The 15,902-nt window shown below is 39.6% G+C and overlaps 1 protein-coding gene and 1 non-coding gene across 2 annotated transcripts; one reads left to right on the top strand and one right to left on the bottom strand.

The window, feature by feature from the left end:
- The first annotated feature begins 3,293 nt into the window (after positions 1 to 3,293).
- On the top strand, positions 3,294 to 6,626 carry LOC110942106 (protein SCARECROW). The gene is made up of 2 exons (XM_022183828.2): positions 3,294 to 5,497; positions 5,873 to 6,626. The coding sequence occupies exons 1-2, from the start codon at positions 3,798 to 3,800 to the stop codon at positions 6,294 to 6,296; spliced, it is 2,124 nt and encodes a 707-aa protein (XP_022039520.1). The 5' UTR covers positions 3,294 to 3,797; the 3' UTR covers positions 6,297 to 6,626.
- A 912-nt stretch (positions 6,627 to 7,538) lies between these two features.
- On the bottom strand, positions 7,539 to 7,644 carry LOC118483173. The gene has a single exon (XR_004869781.1). It is a non-coding gene; the product is annotated as a U6 spliceosomal RNA (small nuclear RNA).
- Between the last annotated feature and the right edge of the window lie 8,258 nt (positions 7,645 to 15,902).

Genomic DNA, 15,902 nt, shown 5'->3' with positions numbered 1-15,902 from the left:
TCCATTAGGATGACCAACAGTGATATCAAACTCAGACACATCAACAACATTTATTAAGTTCTTATCAGTTCTAACCATATGTTGACTAGCTCCGGAGTCAACAATCCACCCATTCATACTAAAACTAACAGAACTGGAACAACTAACAAAGTTAGATACACAGAAATTCTCACCTCCTACATTCTGGTTCTGAACATCTGATCCATTTTTTCCCCTACTAAACTCAGCAGTTTAGCAATCTGCTCAGAAGTAAAAGGTAAACCAGAATTCCCAACAGAAGAAGATGCACCATTTACAGAATTAGTTTTATTATTATTAGCTAAGTTTACTTTATTTGACTGACTAGGATTATTACCCCTTCTTCTAAACCCAGGAGGATACCCAATAATCTCAAAGCATCTATCAACAGTATGCCCTAGCATATTACAGTGTGTACACTTTAAAGGAGAATTAGAACCTCTATTATTTTTCTTTCTTTGATCAAACACCTGATTTGCCTTAGAAACAAATGACACACTCTGAGTTTTTGACCCACTACTAGACAACCTGTGTGACTCTTCTCTAGAAATTATAGAGAAAGCCACTTTTACAGTAGGTAATGGTTCCCTTATTAATAGATTTGTTCTAACTGACTGATAAACATCATCCAGTCCCATTAAAAACTGCATCAATTTTATTAGGGTTGAAAAATCATTATAATCCTTTGCAGCTTGACAAGAACATGTTGGCAGATGAAGCATTGCATCAAACTGCTTCCACATTGTTGTAAGCTTGTTATAGTATTCAGCAACAGATGTACCATTTTGAGAAACACAATTAATTTTCTTGTACAAATCATAAACAATTGAACCCTCCACTCTGTAAAAAGACTCTTTGAGGTCTGTCCAAACCTCAGATGCACCTGTCCCACTGGCTAGCCAACATAGCATCACTCTCAGAACGCACACATTTACCATCAATAAAACCATGTTTATTTTTGGCTTCTAAAGCCAACTTCATAGCACTGGACCATACAGAATAATTTTCTGTACCTTTTAACTTTACACTAACAATAGTCAAAGCACTAGAATCACTCGGATGCAGATACAATGGATCACTTATATCAAGTTTACTAATTAATGTCTGAGATGAACTACTAGTATCACCAGTATCACCCATTTTTAATCAACAGATAAAACAATATCACAACAAGCAAAAACAGATCAAAGAGAGTTATCAAAAAGATAACAGATATGAAAACAAGCAAACAATGACACACACAACTACAGGCGAAACTGGGCCAGTGTCAAGATTCCAGGTTCATCACTCAAAGGTGCCTGGACATGTCTTAACCCAGAAGCCACAACCAATGAACAAAAAACAAAACACAACACTCACAAAAAACAGATAATACAAACCAAGAAAAACAATCAAAGGTGCCGGTCCTCACTACCCCGACTTCAACTAATCAACCAACAAGAAAAAATACTAAAGATAGAATGAAACGGTCTTACAGGTTTTGCGATCCAAGCAAGTGTGACTCTGTAACCTTCTAGGGTTACAGATCATACAAGAATAGCAAATATCAAGAAACAACACTGGTCAGTTTGCTTTGAAATCTTCTAGGATTTCAAAGACCAACACAGCTTTCGATCAACAAGATCCAGATGATCTAACCCTTTAACCAAGCCCCTTGTATGCTCTGGAACACCAGAAACCAACAGATCTGAAAAGGCACACTTCCCAAGATCTTCTCTCTCCTTTGATAACCGGAGAAAAAACCTGAAAGAAACCCTAACACATAGTGGAAGAACAGAAATCAGTAGACAAGAGCTAGATCTAGCTCTGATACCATGTAAAAATGGTATGATAAACAGATAAACTCAAGAACAACAAAGGAATAGCGACAAAACGGTGACAAAACTTTTATTATTTACCCAAACCAGAAAATACCCACCAGAAACCTTAGATCTCACCAATAGTGAGATCTTTAACAAATACAAGAAAGGAAATGATCAACTGATGTATATCAGTTGATCTATACAAAACAATACAACAGGATCTCACACGAGATCAAACAATAAACCACAGATCACAAACGATCTGTAACAAAACTCAAACCCTAATCGCCTGATCGCCTGATGAGAGAGAGAGAAGATGCTTCCGGAACAACTGAACTCCTCAACTATTGAACATGCTTATATATTAAGCCAAAAAACAATCTTTCATCTAAACCCTTCAAGTTTTAACCACATATCACTTTAACACCAAATGTTACACTAACACCCCTTGAACAAAATATCCTGCACACAACCTTCACAAAAGTTGTTACACAGTTAAAACAGACCAAACAACTATATTGATTTCACAATGTAGCAACATGAATTAACATATTGCCAATAACTTATTTTAACACAAGTGACCAGTGGCTTGATGCAAAAATAGCCAAGTTTTAATAGTTTTTTTTTAACTGAATGGGGTTTATGTTTTTTGGGTTTTTAATTTTTTTGTTGCGGGTTTTTTTATATTGTTTATGTTTATTTCAATGGTAATTTTAATATTTTATCGTTGAGGCAGCTTTTATGTGACGCCTTTATTTTTTAACTTTTCTTTTTTATTTGTTGTAACATATGCTAGTATCATAACAAATCGAGCCGATACCATTAAAATTCCCCTCACGTTCACGTAACAACGTGCGAGTTGAATCATCTAGTATAGTGTAAAACTTAAGCACACAATGAACACCTGTGCAATGCTTGTGTCTAGAAGCTATTTCACTAAAGGTGATATGCTAATTCACTAGAGATAATACAAGTCTTGAAATGTATACAATCTAAATCAACTTCTACACACATCTAGATGTAATGTTGATTATTGAACATATAGTTGTATAGATATAGATATAAATCTAAATCTATACATGTGATTATCCCCCACTTCTTATTAAGGCTGGCAAATCGTGTCTTAACAGGTTTAACAGGTTTCTGACGGCGCGCACAACCTAAGTTTCAAACATGATTACGACTCGTTTAACTACTTTCTACCTCATGTTTATAAAACAGTTTTATGTTTTATATACAAAGATGAATAAACGATAGATCCTAACATTGTAATTTTAATTATTTTAAAAATTAAAAAAGTCAAAGGGTGTATTTTTCAGTCAAACAGGTCTAATCGTGTCCTAACAGGTACCCAATTGCCAGCCCTACTTCTTATATAAATCTTGATTCACAAGATTTGGGACACTAATTTTTATTTAACAACTTTTTATGTGAAAAAGGTTACATGATAATGAATAAAAAAGATCTAGAGGGCGAAAAGAGAACGAAAAGCTCGATATGAGTTGGGAACGGAGAATGTAGGAACCGAGGCTCATTGGGAACCTCGCTACACCTCCAATGCAAACAAGTCAAACACTTGCAGACACCCACCTTTCACTCGACAAACACATATCACCAAAAACCCACCCCTTCTCAACTACTCCCACCACCGCATTGTCCGGCTCCGGCCCAGCTAACCAACCCTTGTTCCATCACGCCACCTTTCACCACCATATCAGACTACCATATCATTCCAATCTCCCTGTTCATCTTCACAAAAAATAATCTTATTTTATTTATTATTTAAAGAGAAGTTGTAAAAGAAGAAGCAACAAGTGGGGTGGGGTGTATGGAGAACACAACAAATGCACACAGAATCCCAATGCCCTCCTGTTCTAGCGCTTACGGCCGTTACCTCTTGGCCCCGTTTTCAACTTCACATTACTTAACCAGTTAACTAGTTAACCACTTTACCTTATCTCATTCAATTCACACTGTATGAAAATGGTGAGAAAAAGGACAGCTTCCGATATGGAGCTCCAACCAGATACCGGAAACTACCACCACCACCACAGGATGTTACGTAGACCACCCGGGTCGAATCCACTCGACATTGCGGGTATCCACGGGTTATTATCTTCTACATCAACAGATACTTCTCATAATAATCTTGCTAATGTGGATGTTACTGGTATTGGTAGTGGTACTGGTATTATAAGTACTAGTATTAACCACCCACCTAACTACTCCACTATGACGCTGCCGTCATCATCGTCTACAAACACGGCGAATCTGATGTCATCATCCACGGCAACAAACTACTTAACTAACAAAAACACTTCTCCTCCGTTATGTGTCTTTTCCGGCCTCCCCATGTTTCCACCTGACAAGAGTTATAACAGCAACAGCAGCAACACCGTCAATTCTAACACCGGTATGAGCTTCTTAACCGGTGGTGGTAACGGTAACGGTAATGGTAACGGTAACGGCATCGTCATGCCGAATGATGACTCCATGACGGCGACGGTGTGGGTAGATAACATCATAAAAGACTTGATTAACAGTTCAAGTGACGTGTCCATACCTCATCTTATTCATAACGTTAGAGAAATCATTCACCCGTGTAACCCTAATTTGGCCACTTTACTCGAATACAGGCTTCGTTCGTTAACAGATCCACCGAGTTTGGTAGACCAGCAGCCTGTTAATAATGATAGTTTTCAACCTAGGGTTCCGGTGAGAGGAAAACAGACGCAAACGACGTCGTTTCCACTTCCTCCAGCTGATTTACATTGTCAGTTAGATTGGACCGGTGAGGGCTTCAACGCCGGTGAAGCTACTCCTGAAACTATTATTACATCCATCAATCAACAACAGCAGCAGCAACAGCAACAACAACGAGAAGAAAATGAATCTCCACCGTCACAACCACCGCCAGCAACAGATCAAAACACACAAGCGGCGGCAATGGCGTTACGAGAGAAGAAACGAGAGGAGCTTCGACAGCAGAAACGAGATGAAGAAGGTTTACATCTTCTTACTTTGCTGTTACAATGTGCTGAAGCGGTTGCAGCTGACAACTTTGAAGAAGCAAATAAGATGCTACTCGAAATCTCCGAGCTGTCAACGCCGTACGGCACCGCAGCACAGCGCGTTGCAGCATACTTCTCCGAAGCAATGTCTGCCAGACTGATGAGTTCATGTCTAGGAATATACACAACACTCCCTCCGAATGTTGCGGTTTCTCAAACCCTAAAAAAGATGACGTCAGCTTTCCAAGTGTTCAATGGTATCAGTCCGTTTGTTAAGTTCTCGCATTTTACGGCGAATCAAGCGATACAGGAAGCGTTCGAGAGGGAAGATAGGGTGCACATTATTGATTTGGATATCATGCAAGGGTTGCAGTGGCCTGGGCTTTTTCATATTTTGGCGTCCAGGCCCGGTGGGCCGCCGTTTGTGCGGCTCACCGGATTGGGGAACTCGTTGGATGCGCTCGAGGCGACTGGAAAACGGTTGTCGGATTTTGCGGATAAGTTGGGACTTCCGTTTGAGTTCTCGGCTGTCGCGGAGAAAGTTGGGAATTTGAACCCGGAGAGATTGAAGGTGAGCAAGAGGGAAGCGGTTGCGGTTCATTGGTTACAGCATTCGTTGTATGATGTCACTGGATCCGACACCAATACGTTATGGTTTCTTCAGAGGTATATTTATATATGTGTTGTATATTTTATGCAAGGGTGTGGCTAAACGTACTCTCATTGTGTACTAAACGTACTCCATATGAATAAAAGTAGAGATAATGTGGCTAAACGTACTCTCATTGTGTACTAAACGTACTCCATATGAATAAAAGTAGAGATAATGTGACTGATTTAGTAGGGGATGCGTGGGTACGTTTAGCACAACCCTTCGTATAATCAACGTAAAGATCAGTTTGTTATCTAATTTGCTTAGGTTTAAGAGTCTCTAAGGCAAGTAACAAATAGAAAGTTCATTTCTTGATGGATCTTTTATACTGATAGTTTGTTTGTATTTATATCCGCTTAATAAAACTTTGACTGTAATACTTGTCTCAGATTGGCTCCAAAAGTCGTGACGGTGGTCGAGCAGGATCTGAGCCATGCGGGTTCGTTTCTGGGAAGATTTGTAGAGGCTATACACTACTACTCAGCATTGTTCGACTCGTTGGGGTCAAGCTATGGGGAAGAGAGTGAAGAAAGGCATGTGGTGGAACAACAGTTGCTGTCGAAGGAGATTAGGAACGTGTTGGCGATAGGGGGCCCGTCGAGGAGTGGGGAGGTGAAGTTTAATAATTGGAGGGAGAAGCTGGAACAATGTGGGTTCAAGGGTATATCTTTAGCTGGAAATGCTGCAGCCCAAGCAACACTTTTGTTAGGGATGTTTCCGTCAAATGGCTACACGCTGGTAGAGGACAAGGGCACGCTTAAGCTTGGATGGAAAGACCTTTGTTTGCTTACTGCCTCTGCATGGAGACCTTAGTACGGCAGATCATGATCCATGGTTCACGGTCCACATGCCCCCAACTTGTTTAAAGAGGCAATAGATGAAAAACCATGAAGTGGTCGAAAACTGAAACGAAAGGCAGAGATCAATTGGTTGCAATGGGGGAAAAAAGAAAAAGAAAAGGAAAGCAGCAAGTGCAACAAGTTTTGAAGGATGGTTGTCAATGGTTATGAACAATGTTCTTAGTCGAGTTATGTTCATAATCTGTTGTTAATTTTGATTATTATGATAATGTGTTGTTAAATGACCTTATTGTTCTTTCATTCTATGGTAAATTGTATAGATGTTGAACTGTCGCGTCGGTAATGAATGTTTTCACTAGGGAGATCTAGACGATTCTACGGCTGGTAGCAAGTTTTAAAGGTGTGATACTTTGGAAGATGAAGGGTGCATGCAACACCATGGAAGCAAAATGTGGTTAGGTTTGAGGAGATTCAGAGATCAATAATAGATCACTAAAGTATGCAACACATTGAGCTGGTTCTTGCATATGGATCTCTGGTTGCCTAACAATCCAAAATAGAAAATTGAGAAAATTGCCATTTTAGTCCCTGATGTTTGACCAAACTTACCACTTTAGTCCAAATAGTTTTTTTCTTGCCATTTTAGTCCAAATAGTTTTGTTTTCTGTCATTTTAGTCCCTGACTTTTGTCATTTTTTGCCATTTTCATCGACCACCACCACCACCCACCACCCACCCTATCGCAACCTTCTATCATCGCCACCACCTGCCTGCACCATCACCACCCACCCCACCAGCATCACCACCCACCATTTCCACCACCACCGGCCACTTTTTCGCCACCCACGTCATCAACCAACACCACCGCCATCATCGTAAAACCAACAACCACCGCCATCATCTTCACTGTAAACCGGCACAACATCATCCCCATACCATCACACTTGCAAAAAAAGAAAGAAAAATGTGATTTGACCAAAATTCACCTAAGTTATCTAAATTTTTTGAATGGAGTTAGTGGGTTGGATGAAAATGGCAAAAAATGACAAAAGTGAGGGACTAAAATGGCAGAAAACAAAACTATTTGGATTAAAATGGCAAGAAAAAAACTATTTGGACCAAAGTGACAATTTTGGTCAAACCTCAGGGACTAAAATGCCAATTTACTCTAGAAAATTTGAATGGATGGTAGCAAAGGAAAACGGTCAAAAAGTAGCATGTTGGTGGTGTATCAAAGTTGGGCACAACTATGGGATAGCTACCACTTTAATTCTCGATTTGTGCGTTTCATCCTTGCGGAGGGGCCTTACTAATCTTCTCTGTATCGTTCCAATTTTATCGGTTTGGAGGGGAAATATCTAGCCTTTAGTTTTTACGTAGCTAATATGAGAATTGATCTAGTCATATGAGGAGTGACTAGGTTAAAATTTAAATTAAAACAAACATAACTATGGTTCATTTGGATTTAGGAGCTCATAAAATATAAATGAAGGCAAAACGGATTGGCATTTGGCGTTGTGATCAACAACAATAGGCGATTTGCATGACTCTCGGGCATAGATTTCTTCGTTTGGAGCCATGATTCTAATGTCGACCGATTTAGTGAGTTTAACGATTTTGCTTTATTTCGTATTGATGGTAAAAACGCGTGAATATTTGAATTTACTATTTATTTAGGCTTTTTAAATTTCAAGACTTAACTCTTGTATTTGTCAATACCTACTAAAGTTAGAATTTCATTATAAAGGCCCTAAAGACTTTCGGAATTATTATTCGTCCTTCCGTTATGTGTAAGTTTCGGGTTGCAATACGTTAGTTAGAGTAATTGTATAAGCCTCTCAAATTTTAATAACTTAGGGTACAATGGCTTAGATTGGTTTTGCAGTTGTTGACTTAGGTAGAAGACATTAGTTTTAGGATAAAAGACATGTTTGGGTTAAAAGATGTTTGTGACAACAATGGTGGGACCCACTTATGGTGGACATACACACACTTTTATTCGAAATTAGTATGTCACGTATACTATCAAAAGTTGATTCATACAGACTTTTTCGAACATTGCCCTCATATAAATATTTGATGAAATATAAAAAGTAAAACCTAACACGGGTGTAGTGGTTAACCCAAGGTTTAGGTTCAAAGTTCAAACCCCTTTTGGATTATTGTTGCGGATATTACTGATGTGGTTCTAACGGTTTCGTTGGCCAAAGAAAATAGAGAGGAACCAGAAAGCAATTTAGAGAGAATTTTAGACTAATTTTCATTCATACTTTTCTACATAAACATTCTGCCTTATATAAAGGCTTACAAACTGAATAAAAATAGATAATGGACTTAATGGGTTAAACCCCACTAACCCTTACACTTGCAAAAAGAAAACAAACAAAATAAGAACTATAATAGGAATCGTGGGTTGCATGAACATGAGTAGTGGGCACGTATCAATTACTATGATTGTTAATGTATATTTCATCAAAGTAGATGCCTATGGTGTTACTAGACAAATAGTGAAATGGTTAATCGTGTTTTCACTTAAGATTATGTGTTAAAAGCCTATTTGGGGTGTTTTTTTGCTTCTATTAAGTAATTACAAGCCTCTTTAGGACTAACTCAAAATTTTCTTTGTGCGAATCTTTTAAATAAAAGTCGACGAAAAGATTAGCTGATAATCTTTTTGTCTACATGTCCTCGTAAAAATGGAGAATGAAAAATTTACTACCTCAGTAAAAAAAGATTACGAGTATGTCATTTTGTGGGAGGAAAGCCAAAAGCAAAGATGGGACTACGTTTGGAATGATGAAGAAACTTTTAGAGCTTAAAAGAAAAGGATTCAACAGTCAACACATGGGACATACTTTTGATTCCATATACAATGGAGTTGTCTTGTCAAGATACGAGGAGTTAGGCTAAAAGGTATGGTCATGACTCTTATGACTATCATGATCCTTAATGTCAGCGTCATGTCACCCACCTCTAATTCACCATTCAAAATCACTACCCGAAGGTTGTTGTCATGACTCAAACCACTATCCCTTATTTATTTTTGTATAAAGAAAAAGAAAAGAGAATCTTGGAAAATGGAAAAGAGGATCATAGTTGTCATTTTAATCCATGCGAACTATGGTGGATCAGGCTAGTGGCGGAGCTTGACCAAAAGTTTCAACTGGACGTAAAGTGATGGGACCCAAATTTTTTTTTTCCTATCGTTATGTTTCAGGGATCGGGTTGACTATTCGATTCAAGCCGGGTCAAATAATAATAGTTCCAAATAAAACAAAGTGTATGTTTAGCAAACTACCCATTATTTATATACAAAGTTTATAAATATTTAGGATATACAATTTAGGAAAAATAATCAGGAGGGCGATCCTATATAATTTTAAAATTTTCGGACGAAAAATCGAAACTTATACACTTCTAACTGAAACATTGGGGTGGGCGGGTGCACCCCCGGGTACCCACTATACTTCGCCCCTGGATCAGGCAAGGGGGTGTTGTAGCCTTCCATTCATGTTCCTACGTGACGAATCATGTCCCACCTATGACCCCTTCACCCTTCAGCCTTATTTTCAGTAAAAAATTCAAATAGATTTTAAAAAGTGTAATTTAAGTAGTGAATCGGCAAAGCATGGTGATAGAAATTCCAAGATGTTTCATTTGGCAACTCACATTTGAAAGAACAAGATGAATTAGACAAAAGGTTTGTGTGTCTTTGTGATGGTGAAATGGCACCTAACCCACATGGCTTCTCAATAGTTTTCATCAAAAAGTTATGGCTAGTGAGATTGAAGTATTACTCTACGCATGCCTCATCAAGGGTTTTAACAACTATTCTCTAATCCGAAAATATAATAAACAAAAGGATTTTAAGGATCTTGGGCTTGAGCCGTGCTAAATATTAGCCTAGTTATTAGCAACATGACTTGAAAGTGCCTTTCAAATAGCGTAGAAAGTAGCAAACTTGGTTGATTCCATGTTTGATCATGGTATCAATATTCTACTACCTAGATATTTGTATCTCTGAATGCTTGATCTTGTGTGTATGAGGACCAAGGTGTCTCTTAATGATGTTAAGAGGTTTAAGTCTTATTGTGGATTAAGTTTACTATTTAATATATATATATATATATATATATATATATAGGGTAAGGATACTGTAAAAAGTGCTCAAAGTGTGAGAAGTGTAAGAAGTGTATTATAACACTATATATAATACTATATAACACCATATAAACACCGTATAACAATATGTAACACCATATAATACCATATAACACTATGTAACACTATATATCATTATATAACAAATATAACACTATACATCTATCATAGACATGCTATCAGACAACCTATAGTGTTATATTTGTTATATAATGATATATAGTGTTACATAGTGTTATATGGTATTATATGGTGTTACATATTGTTATACGGTGTTTATATGGTGTTATATAGTATTATATATAGTGTTATAATACACTTCTTACACTTCTCACACTTTGAGCACTTTTTACAGGATCCTCTACCTATATATATATATATATAGACTTCGGTTCAATTAAGAACCACCACGAGTTGTGAGAACCATGAGAACTCCTAATTCTTGCGCGAGTTGGGTCACAATTTTTTGCTCAAACGTAGATGAAAATATTATAAACATATCTGTAAAAAAATTAAAAAAAATTGTCGAGTCGATAGTTACGCCTGATGTAAGTGTTGTTTACGCGCTGATGTAAATTTTGTTACGGCAATGAATTTTTTTTTACACGTGATGTAAATTTTTGGATGCTAACATTTTTTTTTTGAGTGAATTGCAAATTTTGTCCTTTATCTTTATACCTGTTTGCAAGGATTGTCTTTTATCTTTAAAGTTGACGAGTTTTGTACTTTATGTTTCTAAATCCTACACGTTTTGTCCTTTAGGCCTAACCTGGTTAATTTTTTCAGTTAAATCTGATCATGTGCAAGGCACATGAGGGCAATTTTGTCATTTTACCTTCTAGGGACTAAATACGTATAATCTGTTATATATATGGGTTGTTGTGTATAAAACAAAACTCATCAAATCATCATCATCACAGCCTCTTAAATTCATCAGATCATCAGCATCATCTTCAACTTAAAAAACCTGCTTCTCTCTCTACCTCTCTCTCTCTCTCTCTCTAACTCTTCTCTTAACCCCTGCTTCTCTCTCTACCCCTCTCTCTCTCTGTCGCCACCATTAACCACCAACAATCATCTCTACAACGCTGCCTTCATCATCGCCGCCGCCATCATCATCGCCGCCGCCATCACACCTCCCCCACACCACAACTGTCGGATCCGACCTCCATACTCCGGCGGCAGGTAAGCTTTGATATGTAAAATCGGTCCAACTCCCCCATCGTTTTTTAGATCTGTTTTGGGACTAGGGTTTATATGTGCTCAGGGTGGGTTGCAGGTGGTAAAGAGAGGGCGGTGGGTTGTATTTTCAGATGTTTGGGGTTGAGGTGGTCGGCGGCAGGTGGAGGTGGCAGGTTGCAGGTAGAGAGTGAGGAGAGAGATAGAGAGGAGAGAGAGAGAGAGGTGGTGGTGGTAAGTTGCAGGTAGAGAGAGAGAGAGAGAGAGAGGTGGTGGTGGTAGGTTAGGGTTTAGTTGTGATCGGTGATGGTGGTGGTGCCGTGGTGGTGATAGGTGGTTCTTGAGAGTGGTGGCGGTGGTAGATGTTAGGTGGTGTGATGGCGGTGCTTCTGCGAGGGTGATAGGTGGTTCTTGAGTGGTGGTGTCGTGGTGGTGATAGGTGGTTCCTGAGAAAGGTGCTTGTGAGTTGTACTGTATTATTTAAAGGGATATGGAAGATAATTAAATGGGGAAATCACGAAAATAGCCAAGTCAACGCCGTTTTTTCAGTTTTGGCCAACTGAAACGGCTCCCCAAGCCTTTACACGAATTCCGACACGGCTCAAGACATAACTTAAGAGCTTTCCTCATCAGCCACTCACTGTCACACCCCAACCGATGGCGGAATCATCGGGGCGCGGCACTGAGCGGAGCAGATTGTTCAGAAGTTTCCATAACAATTATCATACAATTCAGTTATATAACACGTCCCATACCGTGTCCCAAATAATAACAAGTTATCATAGAAATCAACTAAACAATATGGGAACTGTTCCGACAACTCAAATTCTTAATTATTACAGACCGAATTAAATATTGTTTTAAGACTTCTAGACGGCTAACTGTAGATCTTACTGACTACAGGTGCCAGTACAAGATCTACAGAGAATTATGGCCCTGGAGCAGGTATGTGGACACTGTCCTAAGGTCACAGGCTCCTAGAAGCTTATTATTGCCTCGCTTCCCTAGCACGCTAGTAGCTTAAACACCTGTCACATACGTTAAAATAAAAGTCAATACATATAATGTAAAGGTGAGTACACAAGTTTGATATAGCATATAAAGTTCGAATAGTTTACGCATAACCAAGCACGTACACAAGGGCAAACGATGCATGTAAATTATCAACATGGGACCATCGATACCAACGACTTCGAGTTGACTGTCCGAGACAGTTCGCAATACATGATTACCACTGTAATCCATGCAAGTAATTGTCCTTAGCAACCCCCGTGTGAACGGGTGCTGAGTCCAAACTATAGTACTACGTTGCTAAAGCAGGCAGATAGCACTCCACGTGTAAACATAATAAACAGCAATCATTTAGTCAAGTAATACATGCAAGTAGGTTAGCGTTCAAATAGTTTGTGTCGTTTGTGAATTTGATAGATTACGTATGTAACACCCAAAAGTGCTGAAAGCAAAAAGGGATCGAGTATACTCACAGTGGTTGGTTGTGGATTGAGAGGAGCACTGAGAATAGGTTAGCCTGAATAGTTCGATAACAATACCATGAGTAATGCGGAAAAAGTGAACAGTGGAACTGGATCGGATAGACCATTCGATCGGACGGCTGTTCGATCGAGTGGGCTGTTCGATTGGGTTAAAGTCCGTTCGAACGTCCCGTTCGATCGGCCGGCTGGCTCGATCGGCTGGTTCTTTCAAGTGGATTGTTTCTTCCTTTGATGTGAAGGATGTGTTTGTGTATGATGGTTTGAACCTTTGAGGTTTTTGCAGCATTACCTTTCAAGTTGGCCGATCGAACGGTCTGTTCGATCGGTTGGTCCAACCGATCGGTTAGCAGCTGAGGTTTGGCAAAGTGTCACTCGATCGGGTGGCATGCTCGATCGGGTGACATTCCAATGTTTCGAAAAGGTTAAGTGTTGAAGTATAGTATCTCATGATTCGAGCAGTAATGTTCAATCGAGTGGCGTAGTCGATCGAACAGTACCTCGTCAATACTACACTTTTGTGAATTGGTGGGTCTAAGTGCTAGTCGATCGGTTAGCCCGGTCGATCGGCTGGTGTTGCTCGATCGGTTGGGCTGTCCGATCGGACAGCCTAACCGTTCGGCCAGCATTCTGACCTGGTTAGCCTATCTCTTAACACTTGGTTATTTCCGTTACTTGGTGTGATTTGGAGATAGTTTGACTACGAGTTGAACCACAAAACTGAAGTCCCCACTTAGCCCACTGACTCGAGCAGGAATCACCCAAACCCGGTCAGAGACGGTTTGGGACCTAAGTTTAACATTTAACCCGAAATCGGTATATCTCTCGGTAGAACCCGAATCTTGAACCATGTGTTCGTTTAGATTGATTTATAAATCGGTTCAAGTCTCGTTTTCACCGTTTTGAGTGTAAAAGAGTTGAAAGATAGATGAAAACCCATCTTCCAATCCTTTTCCACCGTGAAATGTTAAGATCTTTGGTAGATTTTAGGTTATTTATGTGGAAATCGGTTAGATCTAAGCTATTCATGGTGGAATGATGTCAAAACTTAGTGTTCTTGAAGAACACCATGATGACATCATCCAAGAACACCTAGATCTTGGTGATTTCGCGGTTGAAATCCAAGTTTTGAAAGATAGAAAGATGGAGAATCGATTAATGAACAAAAACGTACAAGGATTAGAGCGAAATACTTACCGGTTTGAGAGAAATCTGAGAAATGGCGAGAATAGAAGGCTGGTCGGTCAGAGCTTTTCCAAAAGTGGAAAGCTTGACAAGGACAGCCCTATTTATAGGCTTCCAAAAGTGGAAAGGGTTGGCTGATCGAACAGCATCCCTGATCGAGCGGCTGCCCGATCGAACAGCCTGTTCGATCGGCTAGCCTGTTCGATCAGGTTGCCCTGTTCGATCGGCTTGCCTGGTTTTGAGTGTTTCGCGACGATTTTTGATATTTCGAGTTCGATAGTTGAGGAGTAGAGTAGGATAGAGTTTCTATTCAAATTACTTTCAGTCCCAACTACTATATCTGACATACAAGCATCCTTACAACCTATTTTCAAAGTCGGTTTCGATTGTGTTTGATTATCCTTCGATTCTTGATTGATTTTGATTGATTCACCACACACTTTAACATAAAGTAAGCATGCACAAGTAACACGTAAGGCACACACACACGTATAAAAGCATTAAAATTATCCACACTTGAGTTCGATGATTGATTTGATTAGCTTGGTTATTGATTGACTAGCTTTATTGCATTGTTACTTCCTATCATTCACAGTCGGTCGTTGATTCACAGTTCGATTATCGGCCGATTAGTTTGATTATACAACACTTACTCCAAATAATATGAAAATCAAAATGAAACTAAAATGAAATTAATCTTTATTGATCTTTAATTCCAATAACAGTCAACTCTTGACTTTGACTTTGACTTTTGGGAAAACACGGGGTGTTACAGTCTCCCCTCCTTTAGGGAATTTCGTCCCGAAATTAGGCCGAGAACCGTACATCGCCGTGTGATTTTACCAATTTGATGCTTCAGATCTATCTGAATAACTGCGGGTACTTGGCCTTCATGTCACTTTCGAGTTCCCAAGTGAACTCCGCGCCTCGTTTGCCTTCCCATCGTACTTTTACAATAGGAATGCGAGAGCGTCTGAGTTGCTTGGTCTGTCGGTCCATGATTTCGACAGGCTTTTCCACGAAGTGTAGCGTCTCGTTGACCTGAAGATCGTCGAGTGGTATTATTGCGTCGTGGTCGGCTACGCATTTTCGAAGGTTTGAAATATGGAAAGTCGGGTGGACATTGCTGAGTTCCTCCGGTAATTCGAGTTTGTAGGCAACTTTACCGATCCTTTCCAGAATCTTAAAAGGTCCAACAAATCGAGGCGCAAGTTTCCCTCTTTTGCCGAATCGGACTACTCCCTTCCAAGGTGATACCTTTAGGAGTACGTAGTCGCCAACTGCAAATTCGCGGGGCTTGCGTCGTTTATCGGCGTACATCTTTTGTCTGTCCCGGGCCTTCACCAAGTTTTCCCTTATCTGGTGGATCTTGTCAGTCGTTTCTTGCAGAATCTCGGGCCCAGTCAATTGTGAATGACCGACCTCGTGCCATACAATAGGCGAGCGACATCTCCTACCATACAAGGCTTCGAAAGGTGCCATTTCGATGCTGGAGTGATAGCTATTATTGTACGAAAATTCGACCAACGGTAGGTGTTTGCTCCAACTACCACCAAAATCGATAACACACGCACGGAGCATGTCTTCAATAGTACGAATCGTTC

The sequence above is a fragment of the Helianthus annuus genome, chromosome 1, assembly GCF_002127325.2.
Source record: "Helianthus annuus cultivar XRQ/B chromosome 1, HanXRQr2.0-SUNRISE, whole genome shotgun sequence".
NCBI classification, from domain to species: Eukaryota; Viridiplantae; Streptophyta; class Magnoliopsida; order Asterales; family Asteraceae; genus Helianthus; species Helianthus annuus.
The sequence above is the reverse complement of the archived record's forward strand: the minus strand, read 5'-3'. Positions and strand labels throughout refer to the sequence as shown.